We start from the raw sequence: 19,797 nt of genomic DNA, 5'->3' as shown, positions 1-19,797 counted from the left end.
TCCTGTTAGTGCTGAATACATGTCCAGTTTCATGGATTATTGTCGCTGGCTTTCATAAGGATTAAGAGTTCCCTCGCTTTTAATGCACACCTTCTTCTCAGGCTAACAGTTTGGTATCAGATATAATCCAGATAGATTTGTATCGAAATGAAAATTAGATTTATTCCAATTTAAACTAATAAGTTTAATTTCTGACAGTCACACAGTACGTATATGAATGATAATCCAATTCATTAGATTAAAAAACTTAGTTTAATTTCATCAGCCAATTATGATATAAAGGTGTGATCTAGGTGATACATGATGTCAGCAAATAAAACTATTTAACTGCTAAATTTACACTGAAAAAACTTGAGGAACCAACTTGGCAGACAATTAATGGCATTTTCAGGACTCATGTACCTCTGATGATTTTAAAGTAAAAGAAACATATGCCACATATCTGATGTACATGTATAAGATTATAAACTTTGAAGTTTTTTTATGCACAAGTAAACAATTTACAATAAAAAAGACATGTATATGCATACTGATCTTTTGATTTAATTGAGGGGCCTCGGTGGCCAAATGGTCTAAGCAGTCAAACTACTGTATCACTAGCCTGTCAACACAGAGGGTTATGAGTTCGAATCCCCCATATCGCAGGTGTGCTCGACTCCAATCTTAATTAACTAGGGTTATCAGTTTTCCTACCAAAGGTTGGTGGTTCTCTCCAGGCACACCAGCTTCCACTACCGATAAAAACTAACCGCCATGAAGTAGCACAATTGTGCTTAAAGTGGCGTTAAACAACAATCAATCAATATAGCTTACATCAAATTAAGATGTCACATTGTATGTCTGATAACTGGGAAATGAATAAATTGGGTGGGTTTTAAACCCAAGCCAGACTTGTTTACCTGAAATTGCATTATGAAGCCCCTGTGATATTGACTAAAATACATATGGTTATATTTTGTAGAAGTAGACAAATCTTAATTGACTTATTGCTAACAAAAAGGTTTCTAATTTATATGTAGTGTTGTAAGTGATGCAACAGAAACAATAATTAAGCCAAAAAGGAAACCTAAACCAAAGAAACAAAAAAAGGAACCAGATGAGTGGTGAGAAAGTGCACACATAATGATATATATCTTCCACGATATTGTCACACATTTATGTCATACATATATATTTTTCATAAAATTTATATCTATAATATCTTTTATTTTCTATATTTCTATTTATTGCGGGTTTATGGGTTATATTAGCTGAAGATATTTGCAGGTTCAATGTTTTCTTTTAAAGTAGAAACTGTAACTGTATGAGATGTTATCTGAATATTTCTCAGATTTAATTTTTACATGAGAAAGTAAAATTTTCTGTCTTACATGTGATAGACAAAATTTTACAAAGATTAAATTTTGTTGAGTATTATATTTTACTATTACTTGTAGATAACATGTTGCAAATATTTTCAGCTAAATTAGTAATATTTTGAATTTCTTTATTTATTTGATATTCTTATACAGATGGTTATAGTCATGTACTCATTATATATATACAGTTACACTTTTTTGGGGGTTTTTATTTTGTGAAGTAAAAAAAAGTAGAGCAGAATCAATTATTTATCCTGCAATTCATCATGTACAGTGTAAATGAAGGTTCATATAAAAATAAGCAAAATGTGATATGATTGCCAATGAGACAATTCTCCACAAGAGACCAAATGTCATAGAAGTTAATGTTAAGGTCACCACACAGCTTCAACAATGAGCAAAACTCATACAGCATAGTAAGCTATAAAATGCCCCGAAGTGACAGATGTAAAACAATTCAAACGAGAAAACTAACGGCCTGATTTATGTACAAAACAATAAAAGAAAAACAGATATAATATACAGCAACAAATAACAACCACTGAACTACAGGCTCCTGACTTGGGACAGGCACATACAGAATGTGGTGGGATTAAAAAATGTGTGCTGGTGCCAAGTTAAAAATATGTATACAAGAAAAACAACTTTGTTGTTTGTATACCATACACATAAAGTCGTCTTCTTCATGTCTCTTATTAGAGCACATGGAAGTAATTTAGTTGACAAATTTATTTATACATGACAGTTAATGTATAGTGTCATCTCTAAAGATGGCTCCAATTGATGTAAATTGTCTCTCCAAAATGCAAAGCAGTTGAGGATAGAAAGCAAATTATGAAATGAAAGTAAGGATGAAGAAAAATTCTTTGTCTTAGGGATAGCATTCTTTAGATCTAAGAAATTTCTGTGTAGTTTTCTCCTCTGGAATGTATGGTTAAGGAATTTAACTAACAGACTTGTTAAAATTACTAGTATTAACATTTGGTAGTGACCTTTTTATTTTTAGAGGTGCATTTCTACATATTTATTGATATAGACATATTTAAACTAAGATTTAGACAAAAGAATTCACTTATTGATTCTTGTTTGTGCTTATTTTAAGTTCAAGTAAATTTTAGAAGAAATAGTTATTGTTCAAACTTTTAGACTTTTTACTCATTTACATGGCTTTCAAACATAATGCTTAGATATTTTCTTTTAATGGCCTGATTTGGCAAGAAATACTCAGATGGATCCATACTAGATAACAAGAAATCTTCAATTATAAAATTGCAAAACTTGAGCTTACTTTTTTAGTCTTTATTTAAAATTAGACATGTTTCATGCTTATTCTCTTGCATAACAAAGATTGATTCATTTAGATTAGTAGATATTATTTTCATAAAGATAACATGTTCTTCTTGACTTAATAAAAAATAAAAGAAGTTATATAAGACCTTTGGAATTACAAAAAAACTGTTTGAGTAATTCATTACTCATTAGTATATAATTAACAGAAAATAAAATTACATTAAAAAATTAAATATTGTAATTCTTTAAGGCTTAAACTAATTTTTGGTACATTTTCAGGAAAACGTTGTCGATGGATAAGCTGGAGAATCGGCTGACAATGAAGGACCTCAACAAATTACAAAGAGGTTTTATGGTAAGGCCAGAGTTATTGTTCGTTAACTTTGTACACTAAACTTCAAAGCAAGTTTTATAAGTCGTACACTAAATAATCTATTTTTTAATACTTTAACATAAGTTGCGAAAGGAATTTAAGGTTACATATTTTTTTTTTTATATTTATCAGATTAGTGATTGTCATTAATTATAGAATAACTAATCGAAGAATTCAAATAGAGAAAAATATTCAACGAGTGACCGAACAACACATTAATTCACGAATGCGCGTAGCCCATGAGTTAATTATCAGTGTTGTTCGGTCAAGAGTTGAATATTTTTCGATATTTGAATTCTTTGATTAGTTATTCTTTTTATTACATTGGCAAATGGCTTTTTTTAATGAAATTAATGTAGAAAATGTAAGGAACTATATCTTTTTTCTACGCATTAACAATTTGTTTTGATCCGAAGTCATCGTCGTCTTGACAACGCCTATTGTTGCATGACGTCAGAGAGTGAAATAACCACGTTTATTTCACATGTGAAATTATCGGTTTTTATTTGACTGGGAAATCAATGTAATTCAATGCTACCAATGTAATAAGTTTGTTTATTAGGTCATAAAAAAATATTGATGATTTTTTTTAATCTTTTCTGAAACTGAGAAAGTAATCAATTAGTAAATTGGCAATTACAATATCTTATCTAAATATATTGTAAAATGAGGAAAATGCCATAAAACTGGGTACACCAATTTTTAGTTCTTTAGGTATGAATAAACAAGATCTTATACTTTACGATGCTACAAACAAATGGCAGATTTTTTTTAAAACTATAATTTATATGGTCATCAACAATAGGAAAATGTCTCTTTCTGAATCAAGATGATCAAGCTGTAAATTGTCCTGAGTCCAACTGAAATAAGCATCTTATCATTTGAATATAAATTTTACCACATTCTGACAAAACACCAAAATTTCACACATTTTTTCACAATTTTTGGGGATTACTTCAGATGTTTATAGCCATCATCAACTCTTGCATGTCCTGAATATATATTAACCATGATATCATTTTTTTTCATAAAAAATATTAGTCCTTTATCAAAGTTTGCCATTTCTTTTCTATTAAAACTGTTTTTAAGGAAAACAACTATTGCTTCCTTGCACCTCATTGAAAACCCTATGACATATAATATTATTATACTTCACGTTAAAATGCCAGATTTTGATTGGTTCATACGAGGGAGACAATTTACTCTATCCCATGGCTCAGCGGGAGATAATTTTTTTGAATGTCACCCTCTCGTGCGGACCAATGAAAAATCGATAATTCAACAGACAATGAATTGCATTTACATCAATGATTCTAAAGTTTTACGTTTTTTTCGCCGTGGTTGACAATGTTTTCTCAGGGTTATAATCTTCTCTATCACCCTCTCAGCTATGTGTTATTTATATAATGTCACAGATTATGCCTAATACATTTGACTGCTTGTTTTGAACTTGTGATTTTTTTAAACCAAATTTAATTTCAGTATACTGTGGATTCATTTATTTGCTTTGATACCAATAATCGTTGTTTGAGGAAAATTATATGTACTTGGATATTTGATCTCGTGGTTTATGGAGAAATCTCCTTAAAGACAAGCCTAATAGAAAATTGTTGAATATTTAAATTCATGCATGCTTTTCCTTTAACTATGAAATCCACAAAAATTGGTATCCGACGAATAATAATGAATCCAATGTTTTAAAATTCTGTTCTATTCTTAAACAATCAATAAATAAACAGTTGACTTTCTAGGTACTGTATATTTCTGGTTTTGATTGGGAGGCTGTTGAAGCATGGATGGCTTCTCAGGAACTTCCTGTCATAGAAACTCTAAGTTCTCGGGTAAATTGTTGTTATTGGATTATTTGAACACAACATCATGGGTATATAATCAGCAAGGTTGCAAATGTTTGATCACAATCTGCAGAATTTTATTTTAACACGAAAGTTGTATGGCAATCTGTGTTAAAAATTAAAAAGATACTTCATAGAATAAATAAAGTATTCCATTAGCATATTTGTTCCAATTACGGGAAAATAGATAGAACCAAAGTTTGACAATTTTTTTTTTGATAGATAGTGAGGGGATCAAGTTATATTTGTTGATAAACATAAGTAAAAGTGAGATCTATGATTAATATCAATGAGACAGAAACCCAACATCAGAATAAGCATAATAAGATACATCTAGAGGTCAAAATATTGTCAATAGACATTTGCATTCTGATTTTGAGATATGAATATTTTGAGGAAAGAGCAGGATTTCCCTGAACACTGGTGATAACCACACATATTTATTACTCCTAAATTAGGATTAATCTATTAGGCAAGGTTAACACAGAGGCAAAACTTAAATAGAGATGGTTAAATGGGTAATAACACCAATTAGTATGATAAGACAGTTGATTGACTCAAAATGGTGAATGGAGCATAAGTGTTTGAAGTGCAGGTTCTCACAAGATTTAACATGGAGTAAATGGACATTGGTAGTTTTGACTGCTTTAGAAGTGTAAGGGACCTAATTCTTGAACATTGCTGCTTAATGAGGTAGACCTAGTGTAAGGGGCATAACTCCTAAAAATCATGTGTATGTTTGAGTCAACCATTTTCATAAATATATTCTAAGCTTTTAAGTTACACAGCTTATTTGATCTTGTTTCACATGAATGCTTCAAAAAGCATTGATGAAACTGTCTATTAAGGTCTTATACCACCATTTTTCACCTATTAGTCTTTGTTAAATTTGCACTTTTCAAAAAATTGTGCAGAATTTATCTTTGTTTCAAATACTTGGCATGAGTAAAGTTTTATCCTGTCCAGTACTACAGACAAAATTTCACATAACATGTCATAGCATATAAGATAATAACTATTACTGGAAGTTAACCAATCGAATTTCCACCCTTTTCTTTCTTGTTTACAAGCTTTAGTAACCATGTAACCTCAAGTTTCCAAAATATTTTATAGAAACACCAAATAAAAAAAGAATGGTGCTCTGAAATACCCAAGATATATTTTTTTATGACTCAGAATTTTTTTACTGCAATGAAATATAGGATTAATTTCCTACAACTGTCAAATTTTAGGGAATAATTTTTTAGACCCTTTTTCGTATGCAACCAGATGTGACGTACTATGATTAGGTGGTATTACACCTTTAAAACGCATTACTGATTGAAAAGAGTAATTCTCCCTTAGCCAAGATTGTTCTCCCTCAAATAATCTGCTTATAATCATTGGTTGCCTTGTTGGTTACAAGAAATCAAGGTTTTTGTCTATTATGCACTGTATTTTGATTATTTTAATGCATACATGTATATTCATGATTTTAAGTCACTGGTATTGTTTTAAAGATATACTACATATGCAAGGTAGGAAGGTGTTTCAACTGTATAAATATTGTAAATATATTTTGCCAGTCTGCATTTTTAAGAAAAAAAGTTGAAAGTTAACACTGCAGCAATCAGAAGTCTAATTAAACTGCCATTACAGAATCTAGAGGGTAATATCATTGGTCTTAAAATCAAATTTGAATATTGTTATGTTAATTTGTGTACATCTTTTATAATTCTAAACCAAAATCAAAATGTTTCAAAAAACAGTTTGAAAAATATTACCAAAAATGTATTATTTAAATCAAATCAAATTATATATAAAAGATAGAAGTTACAAAATTTATTGATTTTAAACTTTTTAATTCCTTTTAGACCATATGAAGTGTATTGTGAAATAAGCTACAATAGTTACTATACAGTTGAGCTTTAAGTATAAGTGTTTGATGGCTTTATTGTTGCTAGTAATTGTATGGTTAGATGTACAATGTACCGTAGAGTGATCAGTGGCTGTTTTTATTTTCTGATGCAGAATATAAACTGTCAATTGAATGTTTTACTGCCTGTAAAAATGTATGTAATTTATATCAAATGATTTTATATGTACATGTATTTTACTAATGATTTCAGTCAATAGGAACACATTCTCAATATGACTTTGAGGATTTTCAGAGTGTGGTAAGATCGTAGGTGATGGACAACACTATTTAGTTATATGTAGTGTCACTACAATGATCTTTATTGTACTATCCTTAGAATATAACAATTTAACAACTGTATTAGGATATTATTATTATGGTAGAAAAAAATTACACTATTTGTAGACATGAAAATATTTGTCATCCTGGTTTTCGTTTGTGACGTCCTGGTTTTCATTTGTAATTTTTTGAATTGTTGAATTATTTTGCAACATTCAAGCTAAAGTTTAAAAGATTTATTTTTGAGATATGGAAATTTCAAAAGTTTTTAAAGTTTAATTTATGAAGACAAAGAGTTTTTTGTAGATACACACAAAATTAAAAAAAAATTAAAAATGAAAGGAATTAACAAAATGTTTTTTTTTTCATTTTTACTATTATTACTCAGTATAGATCTACTATTAAATACAGATATTATTAAAATTCTTATAGCCTGGTATGATAGTTTCATAACTGATACATTTTTAGCCGTTTGCATGATACTTTAATCAAATATTATCTTAATATTAAACAAGAAAAGAACCTGACCACACACATTACATTTGGGCAGGTTTCCTTATCTTTGGTGTTGAGATACAAATGGTGATAGAAAACACTATATAGTTATATGTAGATACCACAATTTCTGAATTTCATCTTTCACTTCTTGGATCTGTTCTTACTAATATATTAAAACAAGAAATTATTTAAATCTGGAATAATTTTGAATACTGGAAAAATGATAAGAAATGTATGATGAAAACTAACCAAACGACAGATTTAAGGTTCACTGATATATATTTAAGTATGAACTAATTAACCCCCTTAGCCAGGCATGCATGGCTAACCCTCCATCATTGGGTTGAAGTTTTCATGATACATTTATTATCAATTTTTAAGTTAAAAATTATTCCAGATTCAAATAATTCCTTGTTTCAAAGTTAAAATAACTTATGGGAAATCTAAACATTCTTTAACTTCTCTCTGTATTCTTAATGTACACAAATATTAAGTTTCAGCATTTTAGGAATTTCTGACTGTCGCACTTGAGAACATATGTTTCCATTATATTAGATATAACTCATCATATCTAATACTAAGAAGATCATTTTCAATATTAATTATTACCAAGGTCATATTGATGTTTACATTTTCTTGTAAGTTGTCAATGATATTTTATTGTTATGAAGTTATGATAAAAATAGCAGATATTAAAACCCTAATTGCTCAGGTGAAACTCTATTAATTCTAGTTAAGATAATGTCAATCAGCAATACTGGTTTAAAACCTGATAAATTTTTGATAAATCTGAGGTAAAATTTCAGTTCAATTGTTCAGTTTGAAAATTTGGTTAACACATGCATAAGTTTGAGTGTAAATTGTCAAAAAATATAATAGCATGTTGTATTGAGGTGGTACCAAACACTTTGACTAAAATAATTTTGGCTCGTTTAAAGTTCATACAGTGTAAAATAATGACTAAATATTTACTTTGACCCGTTGACAAAAATACAAAAATTTTAAAAAAACTTGAACCACTGACTCGATTGGAAAAATTTTATTGGATATATAGCAGTTTGACAAACACTAATTTTGATCATTGAGAAGCTTTATATTTCCTTAACAATAGAACGCAATTAAAACGTTCAGCTGCTTTTTACAGAGTTATCTCCCTGTAGTGTTATGTACCACCTTAATTGGAAAATGAAATCAGCAATTCCTTATATTGACTAGACTACTTGATAAAATATTCCTTTTTGTGAATTCATGAGTATGATCATATCATATAAATATGTTATGAATTTCCATTCTGATCTGAGTTAAAATTTGAAATGAAAATGTGTTTTAAACACCAATGGTTCAAAAATCTACAATATTGTTGTTCAAAAATTTATGTTTTTAAATTTTCAGAATTATTACCAATATAAAAATCAATTGTCCAAGTTGTATGTAGAATGTTAGTGTGTTTATTATATTTGAATATTTAAAATCTTTTACTAATAATAAACTTTATTTAAGAATTTAATATTATCAAAAATTGGTATACTAAACAAATCCTTGATATTACAAATGTACAAAATAATGAAATTGAAATTATAACAAAATTCTTTTTTTAAATTTTAGACTGGTGGTGATGGAACACAGGAAGGGAAGTTGATATTGGACAGGGAACAGTTCTGTGATGCTCTATCTATTTTGTTAGACAAAGGAACAAAGGAGGAGGTAACCAGTATAAAAATAGAAATAGAATCATTCAAAAAATCATGTTTGTCCATTCTTCTCAGTCTTTACTGATGTTGAAAGTTTTGAGATGATTAGCCATATGACTCTAACTCAAATAATTCAGGTCCTCCCTGTATTTGATCTTGCCAACTGGCAATGGCTTAAACTCAAGCAAAGACATCACAAATCCTAGACAGTGATTGCGGTAGTCTCTTGGAGGCAGAGCCATTCAGCTGGGTTTTTAATATTATCGAGTTGGGTAAATCCAAAGCTTATTCCAAATGATCTACTTTTTCAAAGTATATGCTTTCGAGAGTTAATGTAGCTGCCATAGGGCAGTAGAATAGGATATTTCTGGATTCATGTCTTTCACCAGAAAAACTTGTCAATTACGCAATCCCTTATGACGTCATTTACTAGATAGAAGGTGCGGCTGTATCCCTGCACCTATTAAAGTTTACAGCATCTTCAGGATTTACATTCTGTAGGATAGTCTAGAATTAATTTATGTTCCGTAGGTACGTAACCTCAATATCCGGTACGACTGAAGGGAGGGTGACCAACTAAGTAGATATTTATTTCCCAAATATTTCATGCAGTATAGCATCAAACTTTTTCACCCGTTCGCTCAACATATGTTGAAAGTGACAATGCCTATATTTTTGTCACGTGGTGATGAAAGTCACATGACAGATATAACTAACTACATGTACCGTATCTCTGAACTGGCATATTATATAGGTTAATATGCATTGTATGGGATAGTGCTAATTTTACTGATACACTTTATAGAATGCAGAGTTACTAGTATGTTTCCAGTTGTTATTAAAAAAGTACTTCTTAAATACTGCTAGACTTAAAAAATCGTGCAAAGATGATTCATGGATGGAAAGCATTCAAATAATTATTTTTGATATTTTGTTCAGATGCAGGTATATCAAAAGATACCTTTTATTTCTACTTTAAACCATGGTTATAGAAAATATTAATTGTATAGAATGCACTATAAAAATTCTGTAAAGGGAGATAACTCCATGATCTACTCTGCACTTCTTGTATCTCAAACAATGTTCTACATAAAGCAGCCAAAAGTCAATAACAAAAATTAAATATTTGTAGGCTACATTCATGTGAATCTTCTTTTTTTTTTTTTAGAATTGCATGATTGTAATATGGACTGATACTTAAATATACTGTAACTTTTTATGATAATTGAGTTTCTTTAAATCATCATTTGAGAAACATAATACTTATTATTTTTTTCACAGTATGGAGACTTGTTTGACAAGATTGATGTGGCCAGAGAAGGGACAGTTGATTGGGACAAGTTGGCTTCTCACATGTTGTTAGAGTTTACAGAGAGGGATGATAAAGTCAAGTCCACACAAGTTCCTCAGTGGAAAGACCTGAAAACATTCCAAAGGTAAGATGGTAAGGTCAAGTCCACACAAGTTTCTCAGTGGAAAAACCTGAAAACATTTCAAAGGTAAGAAAGTCAAGTCAAGTCCACGAAATTTCCAGTGGAAAGACCTGAAAAAAACCCAAAAGTAAGATTGTGTAAAATGGAAAGACCTTAAGTAATAAATGGAGATGTTGTGTTAACATCAATGGGAAATAACATGTCAACAAAAACCATCTGAGAATATACCTTTTATTTCAGACAAATATTGTTACTTGGAGATTTCATTAATCATAAGGATTTGTTATCTGCAAAATATATGATTTTGGCTGCTTGTATACATTTAAGTGGAGAACTACAGAAGCTTAGAACACAAGCGATTATAAGAAAATTGTAAATGAAAATAAGAAACTTGTTTCATATGATGATGGGTCAAAACACTTGCTATTCAAATAATAAAAAAAAAACCAAGAAGCTCCTTTAAAACAAAATTAACCAAAACAGTAACATCTACAGCATGTGTTTATTTCCTTGTTCAAATATGAAAATAAATTTAAATTCAAAATGAGACTGACCCTGTTATAGTTCCCAGATTTTGATAAAATGAAAAAAAAAAAATCATCAAATGAATACTCGGTCGGTATTTCATATCATGATGCCGTAGTTTATAATGACTATTCATCTTGAAGTTAATTTTATTTCAGTCCTCATAAGGATATTATCCAGAGAGTTTCCTGTATAAAGAATAATAATAGATATGTGGCTATTAGTAAGGTAAGCTGCTGATGATAAAAAAATTATTTGTGAATAACATTGTAAAAAAAACCTGCCAAAATGCAATTAGATGGCTGCATATTTTTCAAGAAAAGTATATGTCAAACTACTTTGGATACATTTCTTTTTATGGGTACTAATTTTTGTTGGTTGATGAAAAATAACAAAAGTGTAGATATTTGATTTGTTATATTTACCTTAGTCTGCATACATGCTTATATAAAATTCATACCTTGATTTATTATTTAAATTCATGGTTACTGTAAATTCAGAAATTATTGCGTGCATTTATTATTGCGATTTTTGAAGAATGGACAAAAATACGATTTTAATTATTGCTATTTCAGGAAAATCTGCATAGATATCAATGTATCAGATATGAGAATGAGAGTTCTTATTATTGCGATACTCACCCAGTCGCATTATTCGCATTAATAAAAACCTCGCAATAATTTCTGAATTTACAGTAATCTTTACCAAGGAAATCCACAAAAATTGATACCCAATGAATAATAATAAACTGCAAGTATATAAAGGTAAGGAGATGTGGTATGATTGCCAATGAGACAACAATCAAGCAGAGACCAAAGGTTGATGTTGTTAAAAACTATAAGTCATTTTACAGCTTTCAACAATAAGAAACTCCCAACTGTATAGAAAGATATAAAATCATTACAATTACAAAATGTGAAACAATTCAAAAGCAATACCAAGTGCCTAATTTATGCTAAAAGAAAAATATCTTACATTTTGTTCTATTATTTCTAATTGTTTTTTAGGAGGGAACCATATCAATGTGGGGACAAGATCTGAAAGCTCAGAGGGCAATTAAAACACAGACAGATTCATGTAAAACCAGAGATTTATGGGTTACAGATTTTGTCATTTTACAAAATATCAACAAAATTGCTCTTTCGTTCACAAGTAAAGAAATAGGTAAGTTCTGGAGTAGAGAAGTACAGAAATTTTACTGTAGGAATTTTAAATTTTCGTCTCTTTTTAAGTTTTTTAAGTTACATATCAAATTTGGAAGGAGAAGATCTGAAGAATACCTTTTATTCTCTGCCTACTATAGTTGGGTGGCATTACAGTTTTTAATCTGTCTATCTGTCAGTTTGTCTCTCCTGTATTAAGTTAAATGTTTGTTAAAGGTAGTTTACCATGAAGTTGTGGTCACATTAACTTGAAACTTGAAACCAAGTACCGGTATTCATGTTCATTATGATTTAATCTTTTTAGAATATATATGCCGAATTAGGTTTTTGACTTAGAATATGCATTTCACAGCAAACAGGGCACATATTCAATATGTCAATCAGTACACCTCCAAGGGATTTAGTGTAAAGACATCGGAAACAGTCTGAGAACCAGAACCTTGTGCATGCAAAAATTGAAAACAATTATTAGAATATAAATGGTCTTCATTTCAGCCATATATGACATGAGTACCAAGATGGAGTTCAGTCCACAGTATAAAATACAGAATTTACATCACACACCACTAAGTTTGGACTACTGGTAAGAAGAACTAATGCTATATTTACAAAGAGTAATATGTGTTACCATTTTTTTTTTTTTCATATACATATTTAATTAACAAAAACTGAAATAGAACAGAAATGCTATAGATGCTAGCCATTAGAAATTTATCATAATTTTGGTTAAATAGAAGGTATGATAAAACTACTTATTTAGTCCCTCTAAGTGGCACTTAAAAAAAATATACTAAGTCTGCCAAGTAACATCCTTCCAATGACATTTGTCTGTGAAGTATAAGTGTTTGTCTTTTTTCAAATTTTTGTCTCACCTTGACAGATTAAAAGTGAGACATATGTATGCTGTTTCCGGCGGCTGCAACGGCTTCAACAATGTATTAGTTTGTGATTAGGTCAGTTTATGGTGAACCACTAGTGGTAGGTCAGTGATATTTGGTATGCAGTTGTATTAGCATTGGCACATCTCATTTCCATAGAGATTGTTTGGCTCTGTACCTTCAGTCATGGTTCTTTGACTTTGAAACTTTTGCATAACTTATATGTTTAAGTATTGCTATTTTAATTTCAACATTTGCATTTTACTATCAAAATAACATAAAGGCGAGACATATTTCTGTGTTTACATTTTTTTTGTTTGTTAAATTTCAATTTTGTATATCTAACAGTAAAGTGTTGTTTGGCTTTGTTCCGTCAAAATTTCTAGGACCAAATCTTTTCATGAGGTTTTGTTTTCACTTTTTCTTGTTCCTGATTTGAATCTTCTTACAATATCAAATTTACTCAAAAGGGATATTTTTCATAATTATTATACCCCCGCTTTAAAAAAGTTGGGGTATACTGTTTTACCTCTGTCTGTCCATCAATCCGTCAGTCCGTCAAGTCCGTCCTTCCGTCCTTCCGACCCATGAATATTTTTCATTGCATTTTTTTCAGGAACTACATTACAAGGATTGCTGAAATTCAGTTTCAGGGTTTATATGAGTCAGCTATACCGTGTGATGCGTTTTCAGATTGATCACTGAACAACTTCCTGTTTACCGAACACTTGCATCATTTTAAACAACACATCCAAGTTGAAAATTTTTGTCACATTTTTCTCAGGAACTACATTACAAGGATTTCTGAAATTTGGTTTCAGTGTTTATATAAGTCAGCTATACCATGTGATGCGTTTTCAGATTCATCACTCAACAACTTCCTGTTTACCGTCAAATATTTGGGCTGAGGGTATCATCAGTGAGCAGTAGCTCACAGTTTCACTTGTTTCGTCTTTAACAGGAAATGAGAAAAAGTAAACTCCTCATGAAAATTTTCCACTTTACAGAACTTGCAATAGGCTTTCAAACTTTAAAAACTGCAAAAATTGCCTCATTTTCATCCCTCGCCATAGATTAGAATTTAAGGAGTGACAATCTGGCATAAAATGTTCTTGATATATTTTTATTGTAGAATCAGCATTGCAGATCAATGCAGTGTGTAGAAAGGTTAAAGTTGGTCAATGTTTAATATCATGTTTACTTTTAGGTCCAACCCAAACAATGTCAATGAGGCCATGTTGGTGTGGGGAGATGTAGGAGGATACATAAATGCTTTATACTTTAGCTCGGTAACCATGGCGTTGTTTGATAGACCACCAGCTCCAGCAGGAGAAAAACAAGGTAAAAGAGTTGCTTCCCTTAAGAAGTTTTCTTAAAAAGGTTACTTCCCTTTTGAAATATTTTAAGTTTGAGTTTATAAGATTTATTTTGTTATTGTATGGGAGATGTTCTTAGAAGCTAGGTTTCTTTTTAATTTGGTTTATTTTATGGATTTTATTAGAAAAATAGCAAAATTAAATGTTAGGATGTGTTTATTTTTGAAAAAGTGTAATAGATTAGATTAGAATTGGAACTTTACAGTTTAAAAAATCAAGGTCTATCAGCTCTCAGCTTGTGGTCTTGGAATCCTTGAACTACTAGCATATCTGTGGAAATCACTAGGTGATTTGCTATTGTGTTGAAATTGATCTTGAATGAACTGAAATAAATATCCCAAATTTGTACCTCTATAAAAAGCTGTGCTATATTGCTATAAATAGCTCAAACTATTAAAAAACATTAGTTTATGAATTTTATGGGCCAAACAATATGGATTTACAAAATTTTTAGCTTCCAACATCTGTATGTTACACAGCATTCTAAGTATGGAGCAACATGGAAAATACAGTTTCTGATACTGGCAGTCCTTTCCAACAAAAAGTATTATTTTATTAGGATTAGAACTGAGGAATGGATGTACATGCACCATATTGGTTCAGATGAATAATCCCTAATTTTATCTTTCTATTATTCTCCTGCTCTCAAACATATTTGTAGTATGGTTTATGTATTAGGTCTCATGGCTCTTCAAGAAATATGAAAGTTAAATAAGTTTCAACTAAATTAAGTTACCGGTATATAGAATTCAATATTATGAAATTAGAAACTATACTGTAGGATCAAAGTTTTGCTCATGATTTCCAATAAAATATTGTATTTGATGATTTTCAGCATCTGCATTAAGTGGTAGGTTGGTTGTTACATGAAGGAGGATGATCATCATTATTTATTGTTATGTCCATACTTATTATAATTTCCATTAAACTTGTTACCACTTGTTTTTATCTCAATTCTAGTATTTCATTTTAGTAATTTTCAGATATTTCTTTCTCTTTGAAGTTTCGCATCAGAAAATGACATTTTGATTTTTTACCTTAAAAATATTAAGGCTTTTCAAATTTTATAAAATGATGAAATACTGGAATTAAGATGATCAATAATACACAGTCTAATAGGTAGGATGTCTGGCTAATGTCTGCCATTAATAAATCCCAAAATAAAAGCATTTCACTGTTCTCTGAATTTTTACTTTTGGTTAAATCACAAATTTTCCTTCTTTATTGGAAATATAAGAATATTCTATTAATTTGTATTATTAGCAAATTTCTGAAAATGAGAAGAATTTTTTTTTTCATATTCTGAAATGTTTGATTTTTTACATGGCAGCAATGTCACCTGACAATATCACCTGATGACATGTTTTGTTTTGGGTTTTTTTTTAAGCATAGAACAATTTTTTCAACATCCTAAAATATTTGGTAGTTTTATTTTGGCATGACAGCAATGTTACCATGACATTACACCTTATACTAAGGCAAATTGTCTGCCTCCTGTCTGTAAAAAAATGTCTCTGTGTAAAAGGGGACAATATATTTGAGGTTTTTTAACAGCATGACTTTTTAATGATATAATAATAATGGTGGTTGGCTTGTAATTTTTAAATTATTTTTATTTGTGGAGTCCAGCTTTCATACTGCAGAACTTTGTTGGATATTTTTTTTAACAAATTTTCTTTTCATTTGAGAATAAAGTGGATTCTTTTAAGAGAACCATAAAAAAAAATCCACAAATAATATTTCTTTCACTGTACTTTTAATACTGAGAAGAAGCTGTTATTTTAGACTAACTAAAAAATTTGTAAAGCCTATATTTGTATTATATACAGCATATATATTGTGCAACAATTTTAACTCCTTTAAATTAAATATCAAAACTCAAAGACTGGTGCATATTTGGTGGGGTTTTTTCTACAACATAAAACAAATGTACCTTCTGTTTTGTTTTGTTTTTATATTTTTTTGTTTTTGTATTTACTTTTATTTAAAAGTTTTGAAATTAGATCTAAAAATAAATTGTGCTCCCCAATTCAGATTTTTATTGATTAGTCTTTTGAGTCATTTAATAAAGTTCATTGGCAAAAATATTACGTTACCCAGAATTCAGTTCCTTTATAACCTGCAGAATAATGAATAATTGTTGCAGAAATTTAAAAGAAAACAGAAAAAATGATTGAGTGTTATCTGAAAAGTTTGATGAAAATGACAGCTTCTTTTACTCTTTGTTATAATTTTATCTTCTGTAGTTAATCTCATCTAATTCTAATTAATTTATATCTTTTTCTGCTGTGTGTGTGACCTCTGACCTCTAACATTTAACTTCAACAGCTTGGCAAGGTAAGTTATTCTGGTATTTAGTTGAATTGTTGTACATTTCTGTTTGCGTTGATTGGGATTAGATATTGACATGAAAAAAAACATCTATCGATTAATAAGCCAATCTGGCAGGCTTTTTAAAGTTCCCAATATGTGATATTAATTGTGTCCTGGCACACTTTGAAATAAATTTATTATGCTCTAAGCTTTTAACTGACCTGGTGGTTCACATTTGAATTTTAATTACAAATTACAAACTTCGTGTTGGATTTTTTATCCAATAAATTTGAGTAATTTGCCTTTTTTAGGGTCTCTTTTTTTTACAGTCATCAGAGAAATTGAAACTGGGAGGCCAAAAAAGTTGTCAAACCTTATTGGTCCGCACAAATATGTGCAAAAAGTAAATACTCCAAATTTAATATTTAATTTTAGGTTAATAAATCTGGGATTTATTTGGAAAAGAAAAAAAAATCTATTGCCCAAACTTGTTTATGTCTTAAATTTGATAGTTTATTTCCATTTTCATTAGGATCAATTAACAATTTTCATTTCAGAAGTATTTGCTTAAAATTTTGATTATAACTGCATGTAGATAAATATAAATGAATAACACCATGCTTTATTAATTTACATTCCTGCATTTTTAAATATTATTGATTTCTTGTAATAAATTATTATGCATGCAGAGATTTAAATTGAATATCATTAAACTTTTTTCTGCTTAAACTGCATGAATATAACATTGAAATAACAGACTTGCTTACACCTTGCATGATATATGATATTATAAGCACTGTTTACATATATGAATAACTGGTTATCTATTAGTTAGGCCTCATGGGATCTGTTAAAGGAGATAAATTGAATACTGGTCCCTTTTTAGAATGATTTCTTGTTATTTCCCTTTTTTGAAATGTGTAAGTCTCAATAAAACAGATTTTTAGTCAAAGTTAGTTGGGTTTACTGTTAACCAACTAATTTTCTCAAGTAGAAAATAAAGCTAAATTGGAACTCGCTAATTTGTAAAATTTGGGCCTTCCTTTATGGAATCTTTAGAAATTAAGGAAATTGCGAAAGTAAATCGTCGTGAACTCAGCTTGAAAAAGGATTAAATGCGAAAATAATAGTTTTTCAGTATCCCGTTTCCAAATTGTATTTATGTCCTGTGGTTATTTTTACTCATTGTATTAGAACTCAGTGTTGTGCTGCAGTAGTGGCCATAAAAAGAATGGACATAAAATGTCAGTGCGTTGAATGTTTTGTATAGTTAACAAAGCAGATTTATTCCGTATTTATAGTGCGTTCACTCAAAACTTAATTTCACAGAATGCAGAAATTTTACACCCTGTTTATAACATGTCTAGTTATTGATGATAAACAAGAATGGGTCCATAGTACACGGATGCCCCACTCGCACTATCATTTTCTATGTTCAGTGGACCGTGAAATTGGAGTCAAAACTCTAATTTGGCATTAAAATTAGAAAGATCATATCATAGGGAACATGTGTACTAAGTTTCAAGTTGATTGGACTTCAACATCATCAAAAACTACCTTGACCAAAAACTGTAACCTAAAGCGAGACAGACGGATGGACGGACAGACAAACAGGTGCACAGACCGAAAAACATAATGCCCCTAGGTGGGGCATAAAAAGTGTTTGAAATGAAAAAAGGAAATAAACAACATACCCCCAAAAAGGAAAATTTAAGGCAATTTTTTATTCCTATCTTTTCTTGGAAAACATTTGTTTTGACGTCCATAGTATTGTCGAAGTATGCCAACATAATAGTATAAGCGGTCATTTCTCCTGGTTGTTCTTGCAATTTGTTTGACCTATTAAAAACCTCAATGAAAACACAGATAACCAGTTGATATGTATATGTAAGCAGTGAAAATGATAGGAAATTAAAGATTTAAAAATTCTTACTTGAGTTTTTTTCAATTTGTAGAGCCGTGTTTGAATGTAAACATCAATGATGTATCCAGTGACGTGGCCAATGCTAAGTACAAGAATGTGGTCTACTTCTTCAAAGATTGTCATAAAGGACAGTGGGTCAGGCAAGGTAAGATATAATGATGTATCTAGTGACGTGGCCAATGCTAAGTACAAGAATGTGGTCTACTTCTTCAAAGATTGTCATAAAGGACAGTGGGTCAGGCAAGGTAAGATATAATGATGTTATCAGTGATGTTGCCAATGCTAAGTACAAGAATGTGGTCTACTTCTTCAAAGATTGTCATAAAGGACAGTGGGTCAGGCAAGGTAAGATATAATGATGTTATCAGTGATGTTGCCAATGCTAAGTACAAGAATGTGGTCTACTTCTTCAAAGATTGTCATAAAGGACAGTGGGTCAGGCAAGGTAAGATATAATGATGTTATCAGTGATGTTGCCAATGCTAAGTACAAGAATGTGGTCTACTTCTTCAAAGATTGTCATAAAGGACAGTGGGTCAGGCAAGGTAAGATATAATGATGTTATCAGTGATGTTGCCAATGCTAAGTACAAGAATGTGGTCTACTTCTTCAAAGATTGTCATAAAGGACAGTGGGTCAGGCAAGGTAAGATATAATGATGTTATCAGTGACGTTGCCAATGCTAAGTACAAGAATGTGATCTTCTTCTTCAAAGATTGTCATAAAGGACAGTGGGTTCTGCAAGGTAAGATATTTGAAGTTGTGCCAAAAAGAGTGGTCCCTACCTTCCTCAGGATAATTATTCTCTCAAAATAAAGTGGAATAGGTGATCTGTACTACTAGTTATATGTAAAAGGTCAGGATCAATATCTTTTCAGTTTTATACAAATTTATTGACACATTCAGTAATCACCAAAATAAACATTTATGAAGGATTAAACTGTTT

At 30.2% G+C, this 19,797-nt stretch overlaps 1 protein-coding gene across 8 annotated transcripts in view; it reads left to right on the top strand.

The window, feature by feature from the left end:
• Nucleotides 1–19,797, top strand: part of LOC127721613 (WD repeat-containing protein 49-like) — a 44,801-nt gene that overhangs the window by 2,945 nt on the left and 22,059 nt on the right. For 2 of the 8 annotated variants that reach the window (XM_052228388.1, XM_052228395.1), the window contains exons 2-13: nucleotides 1,020–1,103; nucleotides 2,928–3,003; nucleotides 4,773–4,862; nucleotides 6,983–7,030; nucleotides 9,154–9,252; nucleotides 10,521–10,675; nucleotides 11,356–11,425; nucleotides 12,205–12,361; nucleotides 12,856–12,943; nucleotides 14,446–14,579; nucleotides 15,450–15,464; nucleotides 18,883–18,996. In XM_052228388.1, the coding sequence (XP_052084348.1) occupies nucleotides 1,020–1,103; nucleotides 2,928–3,003; nucleotides 4,773–4,862; nucleotides 6,983–7,030; nucleotides 9,154–9,252; nucleotides 10,521–10,675; nucleotides 11,356–11,425; nucleotides 12,205–12,361; nucleotides 12,856–12,943; nucleotides 14,446–14,579; nucleotides 15,450–15,464; nucleotides 18,883–18,996 (1,130 nt within the window). The remainder of the gene's footprint in view (nucleotides 1–1,019; nucleotides 1,104–2,927; nucleotides 3,004–4,772; nucleotides 4,863–6,982; nucleotides 7,031–9,153; nucleotides 9,253–10,520; nucleotides 10,676–11,355; nucleotides 11,426–12,204; nucleotides 12,362–12,855; nucleotides 12,944–14,445; nucleotides 14,580–15,449; nucleotides 15,465–18,882; nucleotides 18,997–19,797) is intronic. The other 6 variants (XM_052228391.1, XM_052228392.1, XM_052228390.1 and 3 more) reach the window with 6 other exon arrangements.

Source organism: Mytilus californianus, unplaced genomic scaffold (genome assembly GCF_021869535.1).
Source record: "Mytilus californianus isolate M0D057914Y unplaced genomic scaffold, xbMytCali1.0.p SCAF_12, whole genome shotgun sequence".
NCBI classification, from domain to species: Eukaryota; Metazoa; Mollusca; class Bivalvia; order Mytilida; family Mytilidae; genus Mytilus; species Mytilus californianus.
The sequence above is the reverse complement of the archived record's forward strand: the minus strand, read 5'-3'. Positions and strand labels throughout refer to the sequence as shown.